At 38.5% G+C, this 20,540-nt stretch overlaps 4 protein-coding genes across 6 annotated transcripts; all 4 read left to right on the top strand.

The window, feature by feature from the left end:
- The first annotated feature begins 1,190 nt into the window (after positions 1-1,190).
- On the top strand, positions 1,191-3,771 carry LOC111487378 (ACT domain-containing protein ACR6-like). 2 transcript variants are annotated; one of them, XM_023134760.1, is made up of 8 exons: positions 1,191-1,205; positions 1,318-1,365; positions 1,685-1,730; positions 1,828-1,942; positions 2,025-2,092; positions 2,185-2,790; positions 2,886-2,990; positions 3,084-3,425. In XM_023134760.1, exons 2-8 carry the CDS (start codon positions 1,319-1,321, stop codon positions 3,423-3,425), a joined length of 1,329 nt encoding a protein of 442 aa, XP_022990528.1. In that variant the 5' UTR covers positions 1,191-1,205; position 1,318. The 2 variants fall into 2 exon arrangements, with proteins under 2 accessions (XP_022990528.1, XP_022990527.1); XM_023134759.1 differs by lacking the exon at positions 1,191-1,205 and having other exon boundaries at positions 1,218-1,365; positions 3,084-3,771.
- A 912-nt stretch (positions 3,772-4,683) lies between these two features.
- LOC111487379 (actin-related protein 2) lies at positions 4,684-8,933 on the top strand. Its single transcript, XM_023134761.1, has 15 exons — positions 4,684-4,957; positions 5,127-5,237; positions 6,146-6,280; positions 6,365-6,436; positions 6,510-6,588; positions 6,805-6,854; positions 7,060-7,163; positions 7,242-7,310; positions 7,393-7,456; positions 7,637-7,705; positions 7,882-7,965; positions 8,051-8,109; positions 8,391-8,457; positions 8,547-8,630; positions 8,714-8,933. The coding sequence occupies exons 1-15, from the start codon at positions 4,916-4,918 to the stop codon at positions 8,792-8,794; spliced, it is 1,170 nt and encodes a 389-aa protein (XP_022990529.1). The 5' UTR covers positions 4,684-4,915; the 3' UTR covers positions 8,795-8,933.
- A 1,884-nt stretch (positions 8,934-10,817) lies between these two features.
- LOC111487554 (scarecrow-like protein 23) lies at positions 10,818-13,471 on the top strand. The gene is made up of 2 exons (XM_023135003.1): positions 10,818-11,636; positions 12,359-13,471. Exons 1-2 carry the CDS (start codon positions 10,818-10,820, stop codon positions 13,469-13,471), a joined length of 1,932 nt encoding a protein of 643 aa, XP_022990771.1.
- Positions 13,472-14,291: 820 nt separating this feature from the next.
- Positions 14,292-18,487, top strand: LOC111487689 (histone chaperone ASF1B-like). Of its 2 annotated transcripts, XM_023135187.1 has the most exons (4): positions 14,292-14,440; positions 14,545-14,795; positions 17,394-17,509; positions 17,604-18,487. In XM_023135187.1, exons 2-4 carry the CDS (start codon positions 14,687-14,689, stop codon positions 17,958-17,960), a joined length of 582 nt encoding a protein of 193 aa, XP_022990955.1. In that variant the 5' UTR covers positions 14,292-14,440; positions 14,545-14,686; the 3' UTR covers positions 17,961-18,487. The 2 variants fall into 2 exon arrangements, with proteins under 2 accessions (XP_022990955.1, XP_022990954.1); XM_023135186.1 differs by having other exon boundaries at positions 14,292-14,795.
- The last annotated feature ends 2,053 nt before the right edge of the window (positions 18,488-20,540 follow it).

Below are 20,540 nucleotides of genomic sequence, written 5' to 3'. Positions count from 1 at the left end.
TGATGTTTTTTTTTTTTTTTTTGTCAATATAATTTTTTTATCAAAAAGAAATTTGGTTGATAGTTATTTTTTTCTGTTTCAGGTTTTATTTTTCTATATATTGTTCCTTCAAATTTTAAATTAAAAATGTAAATTTTATTCAAGAAATAAAATTTTAGAAATGCGATATTCTTTTTTGGGAATATTTTAAAACACAACGTTATTGACGCATTATTTTATTTATTTTTAAATATATTCTTTACTAACTTTTAAAAGTAGATTCACCTAGAATCGCACAATATTCTTAACAAAATTTAAAATTTCAAATATATCCGCTTTTTATATATCTATTATTTTCTCACACAAATAAAATTTTCTCTTAATTTTTGCAAATTTATTTTTATATAAAAAAATTATAGCTATTTTTTTTTTCTATCTTTTGATAGTAAAGTTGTCTGATTTCGCTTTTTTAATTTTTCTAAAAAGAATTTATTCTAATAAAAATAATATCTATCTTTTTAATAAAAAAATATGGGTTATAATTTTTATTAAGAAGGAGGATAAATAATTAAAAAAAATCCCATTATTGGGAGTAGTTTCATAATTAAATTAATAATAAGTTGGAGATAGGCTAATTTTCTTTTTAATATTAAAAAAAAAAAAAAAAACATTAGGGTTTGGGAAAGTTGGTTGGCGGCGTGTGTGCGGGTGGAAAGTCAATAGTTAATCAGGTTTGTTTAGTATCCTTAATCCAATAGTTAACAAAGAATTAAAATATAATTATAATGAATTAAGAAAGGAAAGCATAAAAATAACGTGGGCAGATTACCAGTGGCTCACGCTGAAATTGCCGGCGAGATGAGCGGCAACTCTCCGACCAACCCCCCGCGGCTAAGACGACACGTGATTTGCAGCCCCCTGAGTGGTCCCTTAGAGCTGGGGCAATATCGCCATCAGTAATATCCACAAAATCTTAACTCTTCAAAAAGCTTCACTTCAATTCAATTCAATTCAATCCTCCCTCCCATCGCCATGGAAATGGATAGTCAAATCCTACAAATTAACAAACTAAGAACCTAAACTTCCATTGCCTACCCTAATTCCAACACTCCCTTTTTCTTCCCCCTCTCGTTTATTTCCCTTTCCCCCTTTCTCTGCTTCACTTTTAAGCCTTCCCCTCTTCCTCTTCTTGTCCTCTTCTTCCTGTTCTTCTTCTTGTTCTTGAGGTATTTTTTCTTCTACCGTCTTTCTGGGCATAAATCTTCTGTGGGTTGTTCTTTAAATCTGTTTTTGGGTGGAAATTTGAAGTGGGTTTTCCTTTTTTCCCCCTTCTTCAAGCATGGACAGCGAGTATGATAAACTTATCAGGAGGCTGAACCCACCCAGGTACTCTTCTTCTTTCGTCTTGAATTTGGAAACGGTTTTGATTTCCCACCTGAAATTTGCTTCTGGGTTTTTGTGAGTCATGGTGTTCGAAAATTCCGAGTTGATCTTTCTTCTTTCCAGCTTTCTTGTTCTTGTTGAAATTTTAATGTTTCAATGTTGGTTGACTTCTGGTAGTGATATCAATAACTTAAGGCAGTGGTGGTTTGATTCTTTTTGCTATCTATTTACTCGAGCTGATGTGAATGAACTTATGATTTATGAGTTTAGTAGCGGTTTGTTCTGTGAATTCTTATTTGTTATATTCAATCTGTTCTTGCAGAGTTGTGATTGATAACAACGCTTGTAAGGACACTACAGTGATCCAGGTGCTTGATCTTTAAGTTTGCTCTGTAATTATTGCTTCCTTTTGTTTATTCAATCAGGAGCTAAAGATTGCTCCAATCCTTTTCTTCTACCTATCAGGTTGACAGCATGAACAAACATGGGATTCTCTTGAAAGTTGTTCAAGTCCTCATGGATATGAACTTAATCATTACCAAAGCCTATATCTCCTCTGATGGAGGCTGGTTCATGGATGGTTAGTAATTCTGACTGTTTAAGTTATTTTGAATCTGAAAAGCTTAGCCACTTATGGGTTACTTTTTGTTCTTTCTTTCCAGTTTTTAATGTTATCACTCATGATGGAGACAAAATCAGAGATCAAGAAACCATAAACGCCATTCAAATGGTAAACTTACTGTAACAAGTGGGATAGATGAATGAATGTTCCATCTTTTATGAGGGTTGTGTTATAATGTGTTTGTTAATTGCACCATGTAGAGGCTTGAAGTGGATGCGAGTTTCGTGCCATCATTGAGAGAGTCGGTCGGGGTGATGCCCTCGGAGGATCATACTTCAATCGAGCTGTCTGGTACTGACAGGCCTGGTTTATTGTCTGAAGTTTGTGCTGTTCTTGCGGACCTTCACTGCAATGTTGTAAATGCTGATGTTTGGACACATAATAGTAGAGCTGCAGCTGTGGTACGTGTGACTGATCACGAGACTGGCCGAGCAATCGAAGACGCACAGCGGCTCTTAACAATCAAGGAGTTACTATGCAATGTTCTAAGAGGGAGTGGCGAGTTAAAGGAAGCGAAAATGACCCTTTCTCCTCCTGGGGTCACCAGCACAGACAGAAGGCTGCATCAGATCATGCTGGCTGATCGAGATTACGAAAGGGCTGGCAAAGCCAGGCTTGGGGTTGAAGATAAGAACTTGAGACCCCATGTTACTGTCTTGGATTGCGCCGAGAAGGATTATACTGTGATTACTACAAGATCTAGAGATCGGCCGAAGCTGATGTATGATGTTATTTGCACTTTGACAGACATGGAGTATGTGGTCTATCATGGAATGGTAAACACTGGGAGCATGGAAGCTTATCTGGTAATTCCAAGGCCATTTTTCGTCGAAACTAGTTGAGCTATTTAAGTTTTTAGGTTCGGTTATGATTTAAAGGAAAACTGTTACTGCTTTTTCAGGAATTTTATATCAGACATAAGGACGGGCTGCCGATTAGCTCCGAAGCCGAAAGAGACCGAGTATTGCACTGTCTTGAAGCAGCCATTGAAAGAAGGGAGTCTGAGGTAGAAGAGAGGCCATCGTTGAGTTTCTTATCCTTATTGTTTGAAGGTAAAGCATAGGCAATAATACATTATCTTGTCTGCTTTCCTTTGCAGGGGCTCAAGCTAGAACTGTATGCAGAAGACAGAGTTGGGCTTCTATCAGACATCACAAGAATATTTAGGGAGAACAGCCTATGCATCAGGAGGGCAGAAATCGTCACCAAACGTGGAAAAGCCAAAGATGTTTTCTATGTCACGGACATGACGGGAACCACCATCGACGTGAAGGCCATTGAGTCCATTCGCAAACAGATCGGTGATGCCATGCTGCAGGTGAAACACAACTCATGGCTCTCCGAAACGCCTCTGAAAGAGACGACGACAGGATTCTTCTTGGGAAACTTGTTCAAAGCAAGAACTTTTCAGAATTTCAAATTGATAAGATCCTACTCTTGAAAGCAGCAGCTGCTCTGCCCATTGTGTGTATATTCCTTCACAAGTAAAAAAGAAAAAGATGCACAGATACATGACAAGTTCAAGGGACAGTGTAAATATATAGGAATCCTTCTCCTTTCACCCTTATAAGTGAGGGTTTGCTACAATGTTCTCATATCGTAGCCAATAAACCCCAAAAAAACCAGCCACCTTGTACTGAAAGGCAAGTTGGTTGGGATGTATGTCTGTACAGACCAGTGTAGTGTGTGGTACATTAGACGTTGTTCCTACAGAATTGTAGAAGACTGTAAAGCTATAATTATTGGGCTCAATGGAAGTGGATGCAGAATATGCTCTAATTGTTGTATTTCACAGTCATGTGCTTCTTAGTTACCATAGATTCATTTCCATGGAGGGGTGAAAATGGTCTAACTCAGTCTTCGGTTGTGAGATCCTATATTGGTTGGAGAGTGGAACGAAACATTCCTTTTAGAAATGAGAGAATTTCTCCCTAATAGACGCGTTTTAAACCTGGAGGGGAAGCCCTTAAAGGGAAAGCCCAAGGAGTACTTGAGAGGGAGGCCTTTTGTCTAAGGAAGACAATATTTGCTAGTGGTGGACTTAAGCTGTTACATACGCCAAAGACAAGAAGACAATATTTGCTAATGGTTTGCTTGGACTGCCACGTTGGAGAACTAAAGACTAAACTCAAAGACGATAATAGGTTACTCTTAAAAGGAAGGGCATTCAATCTTGGGTATATATTTTACTAAGAAACAGAGCAAGAAGAGACCGACCCTTATGAAGTGTCAGCTGAAAAATGGATACCTAAAACATGTTACTTAGCAAACAGAACCTCTAGCATGTGCAAAACTTTTAACTAAATCAGCATTTCTTCAAACCCAACCCTCCATAGAAACGCACCAAATCCAAGAGTGTTACATTTAAGAGACATTTCATCGAATACCTTCTGGGCATGCGCAAAATACCCATCATAAGCAAGGGCAGTCAAAAGCAAATTACATGGTTCGTATCCATTAATGTCAGTAACTGAAGTAATGTCATTAAAAACCCAAAAAAAGCATCATGCGTCTTCTTGCCAATGATCATCGAATCAAGAACAGAGCAATAAACTGACAAATTGAGGTGAATTTTCTAAGTTTTTACCTGTTTCAAGAGACTGTGGATGGCCCCACAGTTTGGTAAGTAGATATCTTGATCCCAAAGCAACGTTAGTGTTCGCCACATTCATTATATTCTTTACAAAAATATTGAATTTCTAGCCCAAACCTCTTTTTACCTAAGTTGGTGTCAATTCTGGGTCCAAGTTTTGAAGTCCAAGACGATGCCCATTTGAAGTATTAGGCTTAGTAATACTTCCAAAAAGAAAATAGAAAAGCTTCCTTGTTCATTGACGCTTCCGTACTTCCCTCAACTTCAGCCATCTCCACCAAATCCGTCTTGGAAAGTCGTAGCCACTACCATCTTCTGCAGAACCACATCGCGGCGCCATGGATAATCGGAAAGTCGTCGTCTGCGACAATGGCACTGGGGTATCTCCTTCTTTAAATCATTGTTTCAATCTATTGTTTCGTTTCCCCATGATCGCCCTCATCACGATCTTACAATCCCCTGTCCAAATCTGCCTAATCATTGAGTTTCCATTTTTCTTCAACCTGCTTTGATTCGGTTGTTTAAGATTAGATTGTTCATTATTTGCAGTACGTGAAATGTGGATTTGCCGGGGAGAATTTCCCCACTTCTGTGTTTCCTTGTGTGGTGGGAAGGCCACTGCTTCGCTATGAAGAATCACTCATCGAACAGGAGCTTAAGGTTTGCAATTTCTCTTTGTATTTTGAGCTAAAGGAAGAATTGAAATGTTCGTGGTGCTCCTCGATTTTCTTAATATCATGACTGATTTCTCATTTCTATCCTTAGCTCAACAATCAACTGTAGTCATGATCTTTTTTTGTGATCTCATCCTGAAAGGTAGTTTGTCTATGAACAGAAATTTCCAACATTCAATCCGATTGTTAGGGATAATTGTATTTACTACTCCATAGAGCAGAAGGGGGAATGCTCATTGTGTTAGTGGTTAAAGGGTGATTTCTATTCGATTAATTAGCGTAACTGATTACACGAGTACTGTTTTAATATTCTCGATGCTCAAAAATAGAGTATACATGTTCATTTCCCATGTAGAGATTATCTTTTATGAGCTTAGGAATTGCATTTTAGTGAATCCAAGATATTTTCGGTCTAGATGTCTCAGTTTATGGAAAGAGTGATCCTGAGGTTAGTAGCTATGTATTCGATTGTTAGATCCCACATCGGTTGGAGAGGGAAACGAAACATTTCTTACAAGGATGTGGAAACATCTCCCTAGCAGATGCGTTTTAAAATCGTGAGCCTGACGACTATATGTAACGGGCCTAAACGGACAATATCTACTAGCGGTGGGCTTGGGTTGTTTCAAATGGTATCAGAGCTAGACACCGGGGTAGTGTGCCAGTGAGGACGCTGGGCCCCCAAGGGGGGTGGATTGTTAGATCGCACATAGGTTGGAGAGGGGAATGAAACATTCCTTATGAGGGTGTGGGAACCTCAACCTAGTAGACGTGTTATAAAACCGTGAGGCTAACGACGATATAACGAGCCAAAACGGAAAATATCTGCTAGCGGTAGGCTTGGACGGTTACATAGATTATTCATTCTGAAGTCTTCTCTCTGAATTACTATAGGACATTGTTGTTGGAGAAAGCTGTGCAGATTTGCGTCATCAACTTGATATAACTTATCCAGTCCATAATGGTATTGTACAAAACTGGGATGATATGTGTCATGTGTGGGACCATGCATTTTTCAACGAACTGAAGGCAAGTTTTAGCTATTATGAGCAGTTTATATTCATCCCATGCACAAATCATAATGTTAATTGCTTTTGTGTTTTCTGTCAATAGATAGACCCAAAAGAATGTAAGATTTTGCTCACGGATCCACCTCTCAATCCTTCGAAGAATCGTGAAAAAATGGTTTGTGACCTTCGATTTTCTTTCAAATTTTCTTTTGCTAGATTTAACGACTAGGGTCGATATAACCTTACAGGTTGAGACAATGTTTGAGAAGTACAACTTTTCGGGGGTCTTCATTCAAATCCAAGCAGTTCTAACTTTGTATGCCCAAGGTGCTTATAAGGATGAATGAAGGTCAAAATTGTGCTTAGTTATTTTCTCTGTCTCTATTGGCGCACCTTTCCTTAGATTTTTGGTTAGCATATTGTAATTTTTGAATCGAAAGTACGTTTCATTATGACGGTGAAAAGGCACGCCCCTATGATAAACATCCTCAAATTCACTCTAGTTTTTCATGTAATTCTTCACTCATTATTTTACTCTCACAGGTTTACTGACTGGGTTAGTCATCGACTCTGGCGACGGTGTCACTCACGTGGTAAATAATTTACCAAATCGCTTCATAAATTTCAGTGCATACTTTGTTCTCATCCATTTGCTACTCATTGAGCATAGTACATTTGTTTATCTGTGAAGCTTTTTGTTTTTCATTAAAGAATCAATCATTTAATAGATATGAAGTTTATGTGGAGAGTGCAGATTGAGTTTGATGGTTAATAGCCTTTTACCAATTTGTTCTTCAGGTTCCAGTTGTTGATGGCTACTCATTCCCTCATCTTACAAAAAGAATGAATGTAGCTGGCCGACACATTACTTCATATCTTGTTGATTTACTCTCACGAAGAGGGTGAGGGTTTTTTTCCATAGCACGATCGATATGAATCGATTGATTGTTTCTTTAGCTAACACGTGCGACTTCTTGAAGGTATGCGATGAATAGGTCTGCTGATTTTGAGACTGTTAGGGAAATCAAGGAGAAGCTCTGCTATATAAGGTGAACTAACCAGCTTGACGTCGTATGCTTTGCGATATGTGCTTATTGACCACTTTTTGATGATATATATATATATGTGCAGTTATGATTACAAGAGGGAATATCAAATGGGGCTTGAAACCACCATTCTTGTCAAGAACTATACTGTAAGTCACCTCTTGTGAATTCTGCTAAGAATTAATATAAATCATACTCGTAATGGTAACCACCTTTGACAAGAATGGTACATATAAACAATTTTAAGTAACATGCTCCTATTCATTCACTGTTTACCCCTTTTGCTTTTATGTCATCTTAATTTCACGTGGATGAGTTATTTTGGCCAGCTTCCAGATGGAAGGGTAATCAAAGTTGGAACCGAACGTTTTCAAGCTCCTGAGGCGCTTTTCACTCCAGTAAGCCTCTGCTTTAAACTAATGTTAGGTTGTATGTATTTCACATTTATAGCTCATTTTTACGTGACGTTAACATAATATTGGGGACGGGTTAGAAAGAACATTAGTTTTTACTTCTTATTATAAGAATGGGACATAATGTTGGTTAAAGCAATGAAATTCTCTGTTTCATGCAGGAACTGATAGATGTTGAAGGGGATGGGATGGCAGATATGGTTTTCCGCTGCATTCAAGAAATGGATATTGATAATCGGATGATGGTATGATCAGATCTTTCCTATGCTTTCAAGAAATAATATCTATCTTTCTTTTGGTACCCTTTTGATGAATATTATTGGTTTGCAGCTTTACCAGCATATTGTTTTAAGTGGCGGGAGCACAATGTATCCTGGATTACCTAGTCGGTAATGTGTAGCTCTTCTTGGTCTGATTATATTATTCTTTTACACTCGACCTATGAACCACGACCACTTCATTATAGGCCGAGTTTCCGTGTCAGTCACGTGTCAGACATGGATACGTCTGGACACACTCCGAACATGTGTCCGATATGCTATTTTATGTGTCCTTTGGACATGGCTAGACACGTATTATTGTTGAAACACCATCGAAATTCATGATTGGATTGGTGTTTAATATGTGTTTAGATGTTGATAAAATGGTGATTGATTGTAATGATATTCAGTTTGGAGAAAGAAATACTTGACCGCTATCTCGATGTCGTCTTGAAGGGAAACAGAGATGGTTTAAAGGTAATATCTAATCTTTGTTGAGTTCTTGACTTTAACCTGGGAAAGTAAAACACTATTTACTTGTATGTTTAATGATCTGTGGTTCCTAGAAATTGAGATTGCGGATAGAGGATCCACCAAGAAGGAAGCACATGGTGTATCTGGGGGGCGCAGTCCTAGCAGGAATCATGAAGGTAGATGACATACATACCCATAGCGCATTCTAAACCATTGGATTAAAGAAGTAAAAGGGATTAACTGTTGTTGACACATCCAGGATGCGCCTGAATTTTGGATCAGCAGGGAAGATTATCTTGAAGAAGGTGTTGCTTGTCTAAGCAAATGTGGGCAGGCCTGACACCGTTTGGGATCAGTGGCCTCCTTCAAGATTGCTCCTCAGACTACAATTTAACGACTTGGCTTATGAAATGAAGACAGGATTGATTGATTATGTGAGTGATAAAATGGAATAATCTTATGTTCTTATGTTGTTTGAATGTTGGAATATGGTTACGTTGAACATACAATCAATCACAGATTTGTTGAATTTTCTATTTCTTTACTACTACCACTTCAATAGAACTCACCCATTGTGAGATCCCACGTCGGTTGAGGAGGAGAACGTAACATTTTTTATAAGGGTGTAGAAACCTCTCCCTAACCTACGCGTTTTAAAAACCTTGAGGGAAAATCCGAAAAGAAGAGAATAATATCTGTGAGCGGTAAAGTTGAGTTGTTATAACAGCATTGAAAGCGGTTATAAATGGGTTTTGCTTTGCTGATTCTTTCATGTGTAGGATAATCCAGGAGGCTTGAACATCCACCATGAATGTTCTTCCCTTCACAACACAAAGCGTAAGAATACAAAGAATAAAACAGGTTAGTGTCTCTCTTCAAAAATATCTTCTTCCTGAACGACAGATCGATCATGAAGACTAAGTCTTGTAATCTTGTAATTGTCCTCTTGTCCCACTAATCCCTTCCTATTTGTTTTTCTCCCTAGTCTTCACAAACCCCTTTTGGCTTTTGCAATCCCATGCCAATTCTATTCGGAAATTTCCATTCTTTCGCTTTCCTATTCTATTCCTATTTGATTTTCTCTCTATTACTACGATGATGTCATACTAAATCTGTAATGGTCAAAGCCCACTATTAGTAGATATTGTCTTCTCTGCTGGCCTGTTACATATCCATGATTTTCAAGCGCGTTTATTGAGTCCTTGCATAAGATTTTCGATATCTCACAAAATCTCTGAAAACAGGGAAGGTTTGAATGTGGGGGTAGCTGCATGCATGCCATTCGGGGGCCAAAAACGCTAAATTATGGCATTGAGAATAGTGATTATGTTGAAAAGGGGAAGATGCTGAGGGAGAGCAAGAAGAGAGGAAGGAATTGGCCGCCTGAGGATGAAACGAGAGAAAAAAAGACAAACACTCGATTCCTTTGGCAAATCCAAGGGATAGACGGCGCCACCGACGCCATGCCCGACGATTTTGCCTATGTTCTCATTTCGTCCTTTTTCTCAATCAAATCTCTCAGTCTTCTTCTTCTTCTTCTTCTTACTCTTCACTTTAATCTCTTCTGATTAAACTTAGTGTGTGATTGAATCACTATTATTTGCATTTTATTAATTAACCTAACATCTCTTATTATAATAACTAAACTCAAGTTAGTGCCCTAAGCATTGTATTTCCCAACATTAAATAAACTTCCCAATGCTGCAGCTGTAAACAACAGAAACTTGTGAAGTTTACAATCTCCAACATCTGGATCTTGGCTGTATAACTCCCCATTTAATATCTAACCTAATTTTTTTTCAATCGGAGAACCATAAACCTCTCCACAGTAGACAAGTTTTAAAATCGTGTGAGGGGCAACAATATGTAATAGATTAAAAAAAGAGTCAAATTTGATTTTATATCCAAAATTGATCAAACTGTTATTAAATTAACGCAAATAATATGATCAATATAATATTACACAGAATTGATTTTTTTTCAAGCATTAAATATCTGTGACATAAGTGAAAACAAATAATAATTCTTAATTAATTGTGGTCCTATGCATAGATTATCATAACACAAATTCTTAAAACCAAGTTAATTATTATTTTACTTAGTATTGACATTGATAATAATAATTTAAGGAAAAAAAAAAAAAAAAAAAGTGGCGCGTTATGCCATCAGCCGGCCCCATATGTGAGGGAGGGGTAATAGAATTGGGTCTCCCGCTGCTACACACAGGCTTGCCAACGCTGTCATCACTGGACATTCAAACACCGTCCTCTGCTAACCGACAAATTTGTAACCCCAATAAGAACAATCAAACTGATCTCTTTCCAAGTTCCTTCTTTTATACCAAATTCCCTTAAAGAAAGAAAATGATCAATTCTCTCTGCGGAAGCATTGGCCCAAGCAACAGCACTGAAACCTCCTCTTCCTCCAAGCCTCCGCCCCCCACCTCCCCGAATGAAGCCGTCTCCTCCTCCGATTTGGAGCCAAGCAGCCTCAGCTTCCCCGCTCCCAAGTTCGAGATCGACGGCGACATCGAGATTCAATCGCCGGACAACTCCGTATGGGATTCCTTGTTTGCTGACCAACTCGACTGCGACTTCATGATCTCATCGCCTGTGCGGAGCTTGCCGTCGCCCCACAACTTGGGTTTCAATTACTCTAACTATAACTATGGGCAAGCAATGCAATGTTCGCCGCCTAGGAGCTGCTCTCAAGTTGGGGCTTCGAGCAGTGTTCATAAAGGGAAAGGGCTTAGCCCACTTCACAAGGTGTTTAGCTCGTCAAGTAATCAATATATGCAAGCAATTGAGGGCACTTCTTCGCTTCCTACAATTGGAGAATTGTTGGATGATTATGAAGAGCCTGAGGGGTTTGAAACGTTTCAAAACTTGTCTAAGATTTCAGGTATTGGAGAATCATTGCAATTCTATGACATATCAACTTCTTCTCTTCCGCCAGTTTTTGAGGACTTGGCTGTGCCAAACGAATCATCAACTATGGACAGGGAATTCTATACTCAAATAGGGTCGATCACAACTGCCTCTTTGCCACAACAAGATCAACAACACCAGCCACCGCCACCCCCACCACCGGAGCTGTCGCCTTTGCCGTTGCCACCTCCAAAGCAGCCACAAAATCAGCTCAACCATAGCTTGATGGTGCCTCTTCCTGTTGGGTCTGAGCAGGTAAACCCTCCGTAATAGTCCAAACCTACCGTTAACATATATTGTTCTCTTTGTATTTTTCCTTCTAGCTTTCTCTCAAAGTTTCCAAACGAGTGCTAGGTAGAGACTTCCACACTCTTATAAAAGATGTTTTGTTATCCTCTTCAACCGACATGAGATTTCACAATCCACCCCTCTCAAGGTCCCAACATCCTGATGGCACACCGCCCAATATCTGGCCTTCATACCATTTGCAAGAGTCCAAGTCCAAGCCCAAGCCCACTATTAATAAATATGGTTCTTTTTTGGCTTTTCCTTTAAGGCTTTAAAACACGTAGGCGAAAAAGAGGTTATCAAGAATGTTTCGTTCTCCTCCTCAACTGATGCGCGATTCCATAATCCACCCCCTTAGGGCCAGCGTCCTCGTTGGCACATAGCCCGGTGCCAACTCTAATACCATTTGTAATAGCCCAAATCCACTGCTAGGAGATATTACCCTTTTTGGGGTTCGCCTCTGGGGCTTCCCCTCAAACTTTTAAAACGCGTCCGTTAGGAAGAGATTTCCACGTCCTTATAAGAAATGTTTCGTTCTTCTCTTCAACCGCACCCTTTTTCTCTACTATTATATAAAAATTTGAACTTTTACTTGTTTTTGTTTAATAAAACAACCCCACGACTTGCTTTCAAAATTAGTATAAGTTCATGGAAGTAATTATTATGTGTTTTGGCATTGAAAAACGTAGGAACAAGATAGTGGACTTCAACTGGTGCACCTCCTTCTTGCATGTGCAGAAGCAGTAGCCAAAGAGGATTACATGTTAGCAAGAAGATACCTTCATCATCTCAACAGAGTTGTCACACCAATTGGCGATTCCATGCAAAGAGTTGCTTCTTGTTTCACCGAAGCCCTAAGTGCACGTCTGGCTGCAACTTTCACCACTGCAAAACCCATTTCTCCAATCCCTCCATTTCCCAAAAACTCCCTCGAAATCCTCAAGATTTACCAAATCGTTTACCAAGCTTGCCCTTATGTAAAGTTCGCTCATTTCACCGCTAATCAAGCCATTTTTGAAGCTTTTGAAGCTGAAGAGCGCGTCCATGTTATAGACCTTGATATTCTCCAAGGTTATCAATGGCCAGCTTTCATGCAAGCCCTAGCAGCTCGCCCGGGTGGCTCCCCGTTCCTCCGCATCACCGGAGTTGGCCCGGTCATAGACGCCGTGCAAGAAACCGGCCGCTGCTTAACCGAGCTCGCTCATTCTCTAAACGTCCCTTTTGAATTCCATGCAATTGGTGAGCAACTTGAAGCCCTAAAGCCGAATATGTTCAACCGCCGTGTCGGAGAGGCTTTAGCGGTCAACGTCGTGAACCGTCTCCACCGTGTCCCAGGGAAGAGCCTCGGGAACTTACTAGCAATGATCCGTGATCAGGCTCCGAACATCGTAACCCTAGTGGAACAAGAAGCAAGCCATAATGGTCCTTACTTCCTAGGGAGGTTCCTAGAAGCCCTACACTACTACTCCGCCATTTTCGACTCTCTCGACGCAACGTTCCCACAGGAGTCGGCACAGCGGGCAAAGGTGGAGCAGTACATATTCGCGCCGGAGATAAGGAACATAGTGGCATGCGAAGGAGCGGAGCGAATTGAACGACACGAGAGGCTAGGGAAATGGAGGAAATTGATGGAAACAAAGGGGTTCAAAGGGGTGGCATTGAGTAGCAATGCAGTGACACAGTCCAAAATATTGCTTGGTTTATATTCATGTGATGGTTACAGGTTGACAGAGGACAAGGGCTGCTTGTTGTTGGGGTGGCAAGATAGGGCTCTTATTGCAGCTTCTGCATGGAGATGCTGAGGAGGATATTTTTAATTCTTTTTATTACATAATTATGATATTATTTGTTTTTTTTTTTCTTTTTCAATCATGAATTTGTTGTTAAAAACTACAGTATCATATTATAAGTTTCGGAGATGATCTTCGCTCTTAAAAGTAGTTCAAGTCAAGTAAATAACGTGGTCATGTCGTTGGAATACAAGTGATATTATAAGGAAAGTGCCACGAGGGGCACTATAGGGGAGAGAGCAGTTGCATGTCACCACCATACTACCAAGAGAAACACGCATGGGCGGCGTGCGTGGCCAAACAAGTTTAGATTCTGCATGAGTTGTATTCAGTTGACGAAGACATATCTCACCGAAGGTCCGACAAAGCTACAAAGGCAGGCAGAATATGTATATGGAGCTTGATTTTCTTTAAGGCTTGTCATGAGCATATCATAACGTTACACGGTAAAAAATGTACGACTGTGACACTGCGCATGAGTACACGTAGAAAATGAAGCAGCTTCTTCTCCCGTTTAAATGAATAACCCATGTCCAATTTAACTTTTAAATTTATTGGTATTTTCGTAAAATAATATTCTACGTTAGACATGAAGCCTTATCCTCTCGGTGATTCAAGAGGAGTTAATTCATGATTTTGTCGTAAGTAGGTCGTTTATCAAAGAATCAATGGTAATTACAGGAGTTAGACGACAAAAAATTGAGAGAATTAATTAAATATTTTAATTAATTAATTGACTTGGTCTCATAATAAAAAATGAGTAGGAAAAAAAAAAAGAATTCTTCTCCGTCTTAAACATATTTGATCCATTATCTCTTCTTAGCCGTTAGATTTGTAATGAACGATAACGTAAATTTGCCTGAAATTCGACGTCAACTCTGCTCGCCAAACGCCACCACAGCTGACCGATGATGTTCGTGCCCTATCGACTCCCGCCAAATCCCGCTACCGGTTATCGCCGGTGACCGCTCCACATTTTCGGTATTCTTCCCCTTTTTGTCGAACAAACATAAACTCAGACCCAAAACTCTTTTTCTCGAACAAAAAACAGTAAACAAATATCTCTCTTCGTTGGTTACTTCGAGACTTCCTTCTTCTTCAACCTCTTTCCGATTCCATCATTTCGGAGTTCGATTCACGCATCGAATTGGACGAGTAGAGTCTTGAGCTATTTCATTTCTCCGCTAATTCCATGCGAGCTGTCTGTTTCTATCGAAATCAACGACAATGAGCGCGGTGAATATCACTAACGTTGCAGTTCTCGACAACCCATCGCCCTTCTCTACCCCTCTTCAGTTTGAGATCTCCTACGAGTGTTTGTCTCCTCTCAAATACGGTATTCCCTCGATCTACTTTTTGTCGCTTTTTATTTCCTTTCTGTGTTCAATCATTATTTCCCTTTCATACTATTTCTATTCAGTTTCTATTAGGGCTTACTTTCTAGGGTTAATCTGTTTCGAACTTCTTGTATAATTGACTGTGAATGCAAGCTGGTAAAAGTACTAATGTTAGCTGGTAAAAGCTAAACTTACAAACGAGTTTGTGGTTGCTAAACTGAATATAAATTTTTCAATGTTGCGTCTTGTGTCCAAGGAATTTCTACTTACAGCGGACGAATTACTTGACGGAATTAAAAATGTGGTTTGATTGGAAAAGGCAGTTCAAGAGGTCATTTATGAGAGTATATGGCCTTAAAAATTTTGGGTTATGAAATTGTTCCTTGGTTTTTAGATCGACAATGAATAATATTCTCTTGATCTCTCTATTTGATTTGTCTAAGATGTTTGGGATATTGTAGTTTTTGTCACCTCTTTATGGGCGCTCTAGTTTATATCATTCTAGTGAGACAGGGAGCTGATGTAATTATTTCTAGGCTTTACCCTTAACATTTGGTGCAAACTATCAATGTTCTGGGACTGAATATTTGATATCAGCAAGATGGCTGGTTAACTTAGTTGACCTTTTTTTAGGTGAGAGTCTCTTATTGTCGTCACGGTTCAAGTTTTTACTAACAAGGTTGCAAAATTCTGAGCATACTTTCTGAACCTGTACCTGGAAATACATTTGGAAAGCGTAGGACTCTTGTTTTGTATGTTTTATTGTATATTATTCAGTATTCCATTGATTATCATATCAAGATTCCTAATGTTTTCCCTCTGCATTCGGTGCCACACCATGTAAAGATTGAAGATAGGTAATTGATGTTGTTAGCCCGATATATGTTGATGGATAGGATATTGCAAAATTTTAATTTATTGCATCTGTAGCGGAGTAATGGATGTCAGCCGAATATTTACCTGAGTTTATTTATATATCTTGGTCAATGGGATTTTCGTATTAGCATATCCAACAAATAATTTTGGCATATCCGGAGTATGATTAACTTTTGTGATGCTAGCAAAATTAGATATGCTGCAGTTGCTTTCTTGGTTTCAATTTAAAAAATTATTTTGATAGAGGTTTATGATGAAACATAAAAAGTAATTGTTTGATGTGGGTATGGTTTTGTTATTGGATATTTAAAGGGCACCATTTTAGTTCTCCAACTTTTTACTTCACGTTGAACTTTAGATATCTCAGAAGAGACTGTGTCCTTTGTTTAGTCTATACTCCAGCAGCAAGGTCTATAATTGATTAGGCTCTTTGAGGTACTCGTGGTATATGTTGAAGAAAATTCTTGATGGTTGTAGCATAGAACTCTGGTGGTAGGTGTTAACGGGATGGCAGGGAGCAGAAGCACAATCACTTTATGTGGTATGATATGGAATAATGACTGAAGGTCAATGAAATCAATCACATTTTTTGCTTTGACCAACCCACACTCTGTTTTTACGGCTTCAATGAATGATTTATTGAAGATGTTCTTACAGAAATTCAGATTTGCTTTTATTTTTAGGGTGCCTGTTAAGAAACACAAGTTGTATACAGTATATTAAGTAAATGGAGAGAGCATTTATGCAAAGACAACCAATATATTTAGGACATATCATGTCAGACTAACAAAAAATAAAGTTCAGGCAATGTTTGATTGGTCAACACCCAATGCATGCTTCAATCCAGGAGCTTAAGGTTTTCCTTGCTAACAAGTTACTATTCGAAAGATTGTGGCTAGGTATAATTCTATAGCATGGCCATTAGAACAGGAACTAGATAGGGACTAGTTTAGATAGAATTACAGGGCCAAATTTTCTTTGAATCAAGCTCATGTTAGCCATGACATAAATACCAACATCAGTTTTGCAGGATTTCTTAGAAAAGTTTGTAATTGAAATGAATCCTTCTAGACTCTAGTTACGGGTTGATGGTGTGTCAAATCCAACCTTGGAATATTTTTGAGTTTCTTTCTTTCTGAAGCAGCCAAAGATCTCTACAAGCTTTTCTACACAAAATTCTAGCTTTATATTTTCATTATTGTATTATTTATAATTCCATATCTTTTTCTACTATATCGTGTCGTATACCTCACAGTAAAAAGCCCCCGCTACATGTTTAAGCACCACATGACCTATTGCAGTCGGATGTAATTGTTTCCTAAAAAAAGGGAAAATTTGGTTAAGCAAGAGCAACTAGATTCTATTGTATGATGAGACGTGGATATTTCTTTAAGATGTGTGAATTTGCAGTTTTTTCTATGACACCTTCGAGAAAAGTATATCCAATTGATGAATGGAAACGTTCACTCTGTTATTTAGAAGGAAATTTGAGTGCAAGTATTTAGTTTATTCTTAAGTGTGATACGCACTTTAGTTTATAAAAAAAGTTAGTTTTATTATTGAACTCTGTACTTCCCTGGGTAAAAATTTATCATATTACGTGTGGCATCTATATGCATTTTTTTAGAAGTCTAGTCAATTATATTGGTGATCATTGGACTTGCAGTAGTACCCTTTTGACTGAATCTTTCTGTCCCGACTGTTTTCTCTTTCTGCTTCAGATTTGGAATGGAAGCTAATTTACGTAGGGTCTGCTGAGGTTGAGACTTATGATCAACTCTTGGAGTGTGTTCTTGTGGGTCCTGTCAATGTTGGCAATTATCGTTTTGTATTGCAGGTAAATTTCCTTGACCAATTTCTGTATTTTGTTAATACACCATCTTGTTCATAGAGATAACCTCGCTATCCCCTCCCATATGGATCATTCCCAGGCCGACCCTCCGGACCCATCCAAAATTCCTGAAGAAGATATCATTGGCGTAACTGTACTTCTGTTGACCTGCTCATATATGGGTCAGGAGTTTATCCGCGTTGGTTACTATGTAAACAATGATTATGATGACGAGCAGCTCAGAGAAGAACCTCCAGCCAAAGTCTTGATCGATAGGGTTCAGAGAAACATTCTATCTGATAAACCCAGGGTTACAAAATTTCCCATTAATTTTTACCCTGAGACCAATGATAGTGGAGAGGAACCTCCTCCTAACGATCCTGTATTGGCTGAAACTGACGGTGACGATCAACTACCCGCTTCTCCTGAACATCCTTCAGACGAACAAATTCCTTAGATTTAGCTTTGTTGAAGGAACTTCCACCCAACTAAATCATGGAAATTTTCTGTCACGGTCGTCACTTGTTCTTAGAAATCATCATTGCTGGATTCTGGATGGTTTTGAGCTCCAGAAGCTGAGATATTTTTGAGCATATGATGGTTGGAATGCAGTGTTCAACGTGTCTTCAACTCAGTTTGACTTGTATTTCTATGGTTTGTACTTGTACAAGGACGGTCCAAATTCATTATTTTGAAGTCCTTTTTTGATAGCTAAACAACTTTTGGTCTATTAGTTAAGAAGTCAGATAAGCAATGGTGGTGAGCGAATCACCGTGGTGTTAGAAGAGAGTGAAAGCCATGAAGAACTGTGAGATAGGAGTATGTTCATATGTGGAACCGTGTTGCATTGACGACAAGGAATCCGCCTTTCTCCAGATATGGTAGTTCTGTGAATCTGATTCTAATTTGGATCTGCTATACACCTTGTGACATTTAGTTGATTGCAGTTTGTCCCATGGGCTCTCCAAAGAATGGTTACGTCTTTGTTGATTTGTGTCCTCCCAGTGGTCAGCAAACCATTCCCAGTAGTGGATAGGCTTTCAGCTTTCCCCTGCACAAGTCAAACAGGCCAGTTAAGCTAGGAAAATGGACAAGTCTGACCTGTTTACCAAACTTGCAATTCCACATAACATGGCTCGTAGTAGTCTCCCTTTTTTCCTGCAAAAACAGCACATAACTTCAGTATCCATCCCCTTTTTCGTAAACATTGCTTTTGGTAGGAATTGTATCGTTCAAATTCTTCCACAAACAATATCTTGGAATAGCATGAATGAGCACACATGACTTCCAAAATTGGTCTTTACTGCAATGTCTTTGCTTCTCATTTTAGACGCAGGACTCCCAAGACATTAATTTGGAATCTACATTTTAATTAACTCATTGTCCAAGTTCCTCCATATACTAGAGAACTTGCTATTAGACTATATATTCAAATTGGTTAAGTAGCTTTAAGTTAATTGATTGATCTGATCACATTTTTCAAGATTAGTGCAATTGTTTCTTCCCATGTATTTACTCTATTGAGGTCTTCATCTTTGGATGGACGATCTCCAATGAGGGAGACAAGAATTATGCTTTCATAGAGAACGCGACATTCCGAATCTTATAGGATTTGTCAGAATATGGTGTTACTACCACTCCTTAAGGTCAAGAATGGGAACAAACGGTCACTTTTCTTCTTCTAGTATTCAAAACTCTATAGTTATTCTATAGTTGTGTGAGGTAGACGGCTAACTAAGATCTAAATCATAAACTACGTTTAGGATGACTAGTTTAAGAGTGATTAGTTTCAATAATAGAAGCCCTCAGTAATTCTACCTATCATTACTACTTGATTAGATAAAAAATTTCCAGAGCTTCAACGATAATGATATCATGATTGCATATGTTTTCATACGGAGTATTTATCAATTTTAGATCTTTTCTTTTGATGGGTGCGAGATTATCTTAATAATGGATGGAAGCTTTTTAGAAAATGGTCGAGAAAAGAGAAAAGATTGAGAATCACATTCTTTGATTGGGTGGAAGCCAATTAAGTAGTTGTGATATAAGTTTGATATGAATTAGATTATGCTTCCATTCCGACGTTCACTTGAGGGTGACAAAGTGATAGGAAAGGACAGATCCCTTAAAAGAGGGAAATAAGTTACTATTGAAATTGCAGCTAGAAAGAAGTCTAAATCTACGGATGATATGAAATAGGATAGTCTTTGCTTTAAGAGAACAAAAATGTGTTAAGGGTAAGGATAAGGAACACTCAATCAGCACTCACAATGATTCTTATCATCTATTCTTTCGCCCTTTTCAACTTTTGAACATCCAAAAATTACTTTAATTGAAAGTTTGTTACTACTAAAGTTCATCGCTAGCTGATATTTTATAAGGAATGGTTCGTTTTTTTCTCCAACCGATATGATGAGTATAATATCTGAGACCCGGAATTCAAATATTCGTTGATTAATGTATGATATGGGAAAAAGAGGGGCATTACCCAAATGGGGAATAGTTTTGACTTTGAACCAAAGGTTATTCTACACCCAAAAGGGATATATCTAAGGACACCCTGCCCTACCCACTTGGGGTCACATCATGACAATGACACAAGCTCCATTTCTTCTTGTCCTTCATCGCTCTACCCTCAAACCCATTTCTTTCCTTACCCTAAATTTTAAAATTTTATGAACTAAGCTGATCCTTATGTTCTTCATGTCACCGTTTAGCCTATTTCTATGTGGTCTTTCCTACAATGGAACAATTCTCAATATCCCAATGACACAAAACGTCTGGAGGGGAAGTGAGAAATGGAAGGAATACGAGTCAAACATACCCCACCCATTTTTTTGAATGTCATCAAGAATGGGATAAGCTTTTAGTGGTGGGGGATTTTCTAATTTCTCTTCCCTGTCTCCATGATTGATTCCTTTCCTTTGTAACCACATTTCAAATCATTTGAAATCCAACATTTTTTATATATATATATATATATAATTGTTTAGATTTTTTTCATTTTCTTAAAAAAAAAAAAAAAAAAAAAAAA

Source organism: Cucurbita maxima, unplaced genomic scaffold, assembly GCF_002738345.1.
Source record: "Cucurbita maxima cultivar Rimu unplaced genomic scaffold, Cmax_1.0 Cma_Scf00012, whole genome shotgun sequence".
NCBI lineage: Eukaryota > Viridiplantae > Streptophyta > Magnoliopsida > Cucurbitales > Cucurbitaceae > Cucurbita > Cucurbita maxima.
The sequence above is the reverse complement of the archived record's forward strand: the minus strand, read 5'-3'. Positions and strand labels throughout refer to the sequence as shown.

What these genes read in the sequence shown, in the direction of transcription:
- LOC111487378 (XM_023134759.1), top strand. Translation starts at nt 1,319, where the DNA reads ATGGACAGCGAGTATGATAAACTTATCAGGAGGCTGAACCCACCCAG. An exon ending in CCATAAACGCCATTCAAATG is followed by an intron (nt 2,093 to 2,184) that starts GTAAACTTACTG and finishes TGCACCATGTAG; the next exon opens with AGGCTTGAAGTGGATGCGAG. An exon ending in GGAGCATGGAAGCTTATCTG is followed by an intron (nt 2,791 to 2,885) that starts GTAATTCCAAGG and finishes CTGCTTTTTCAG; the next exon opens with GAATTTTATATCAGACATAA.
- LOC111487554 (XM_023135003.1), top strand. Translation starts at nt 10,818, where the DNA reads ATGATCAATTCTCTCTGCGGAAGCATTGGCCCAAGCAACAGCACTGAA. An exon ending in TTCCTGTTGGGTCTGAGCAG is followed by an intron (nt 11,637 to 12,358) that starts GTAAACCCTCCG and finishes TGAAAAACGTAG; the next exon opens with GAACAAGATAGTGGACTTCA.
- LOC111487689 (XM_023135187.1), top strand. Translation starts at nt 14,687, where the DNA reads ATGAGCGCGGTGAATATCACTAACGTTGCAGTTCTCGACAACCCATCG. An exon ending in TTTGTCTCCTCTCAAATACG is followed by an intron (nt 14,796 to 17,393) that starts GTATTCCCTCGA and finishes TTTCTGCTTCAG; the next exon opens with ATTTGGAATGGAAGCTAATT. An exon ending in ATTATCGTTTTGTATTGCAG is followed by an intron (nt 17,510 to 17,603) that starts GTAAATTTCCTT and finishes GATCATTCCCAG; the next exon opens with GCCGACCCTCCGGACCCATC.
- LOC111487379 (XM_023134761.1), top strand. Translation starts at nt 4,916, where the DNA reads ATGGATAATCGGAAAGTCGTCGTCTGCGACAATGGCACTGGG. An exon ending in TTCTTGTCAAGAACTATACT is followed by an intron (nt 7,457 to 7,636) that starts GTAAGTCACCTC and finishes TATTTTGGCCAG; the next exon opens with CTTCCAGATGGAAGGGTAAT. An exon ending in CTGAGGCGCTTTTCACTCCA is followed by an intron (nt 7,706 to 7,881) that starts GTAAGCCTCTGC and finishes TGTTTCATGCAG; the next exon opens with GAACTGATAGATGTTGAAGG.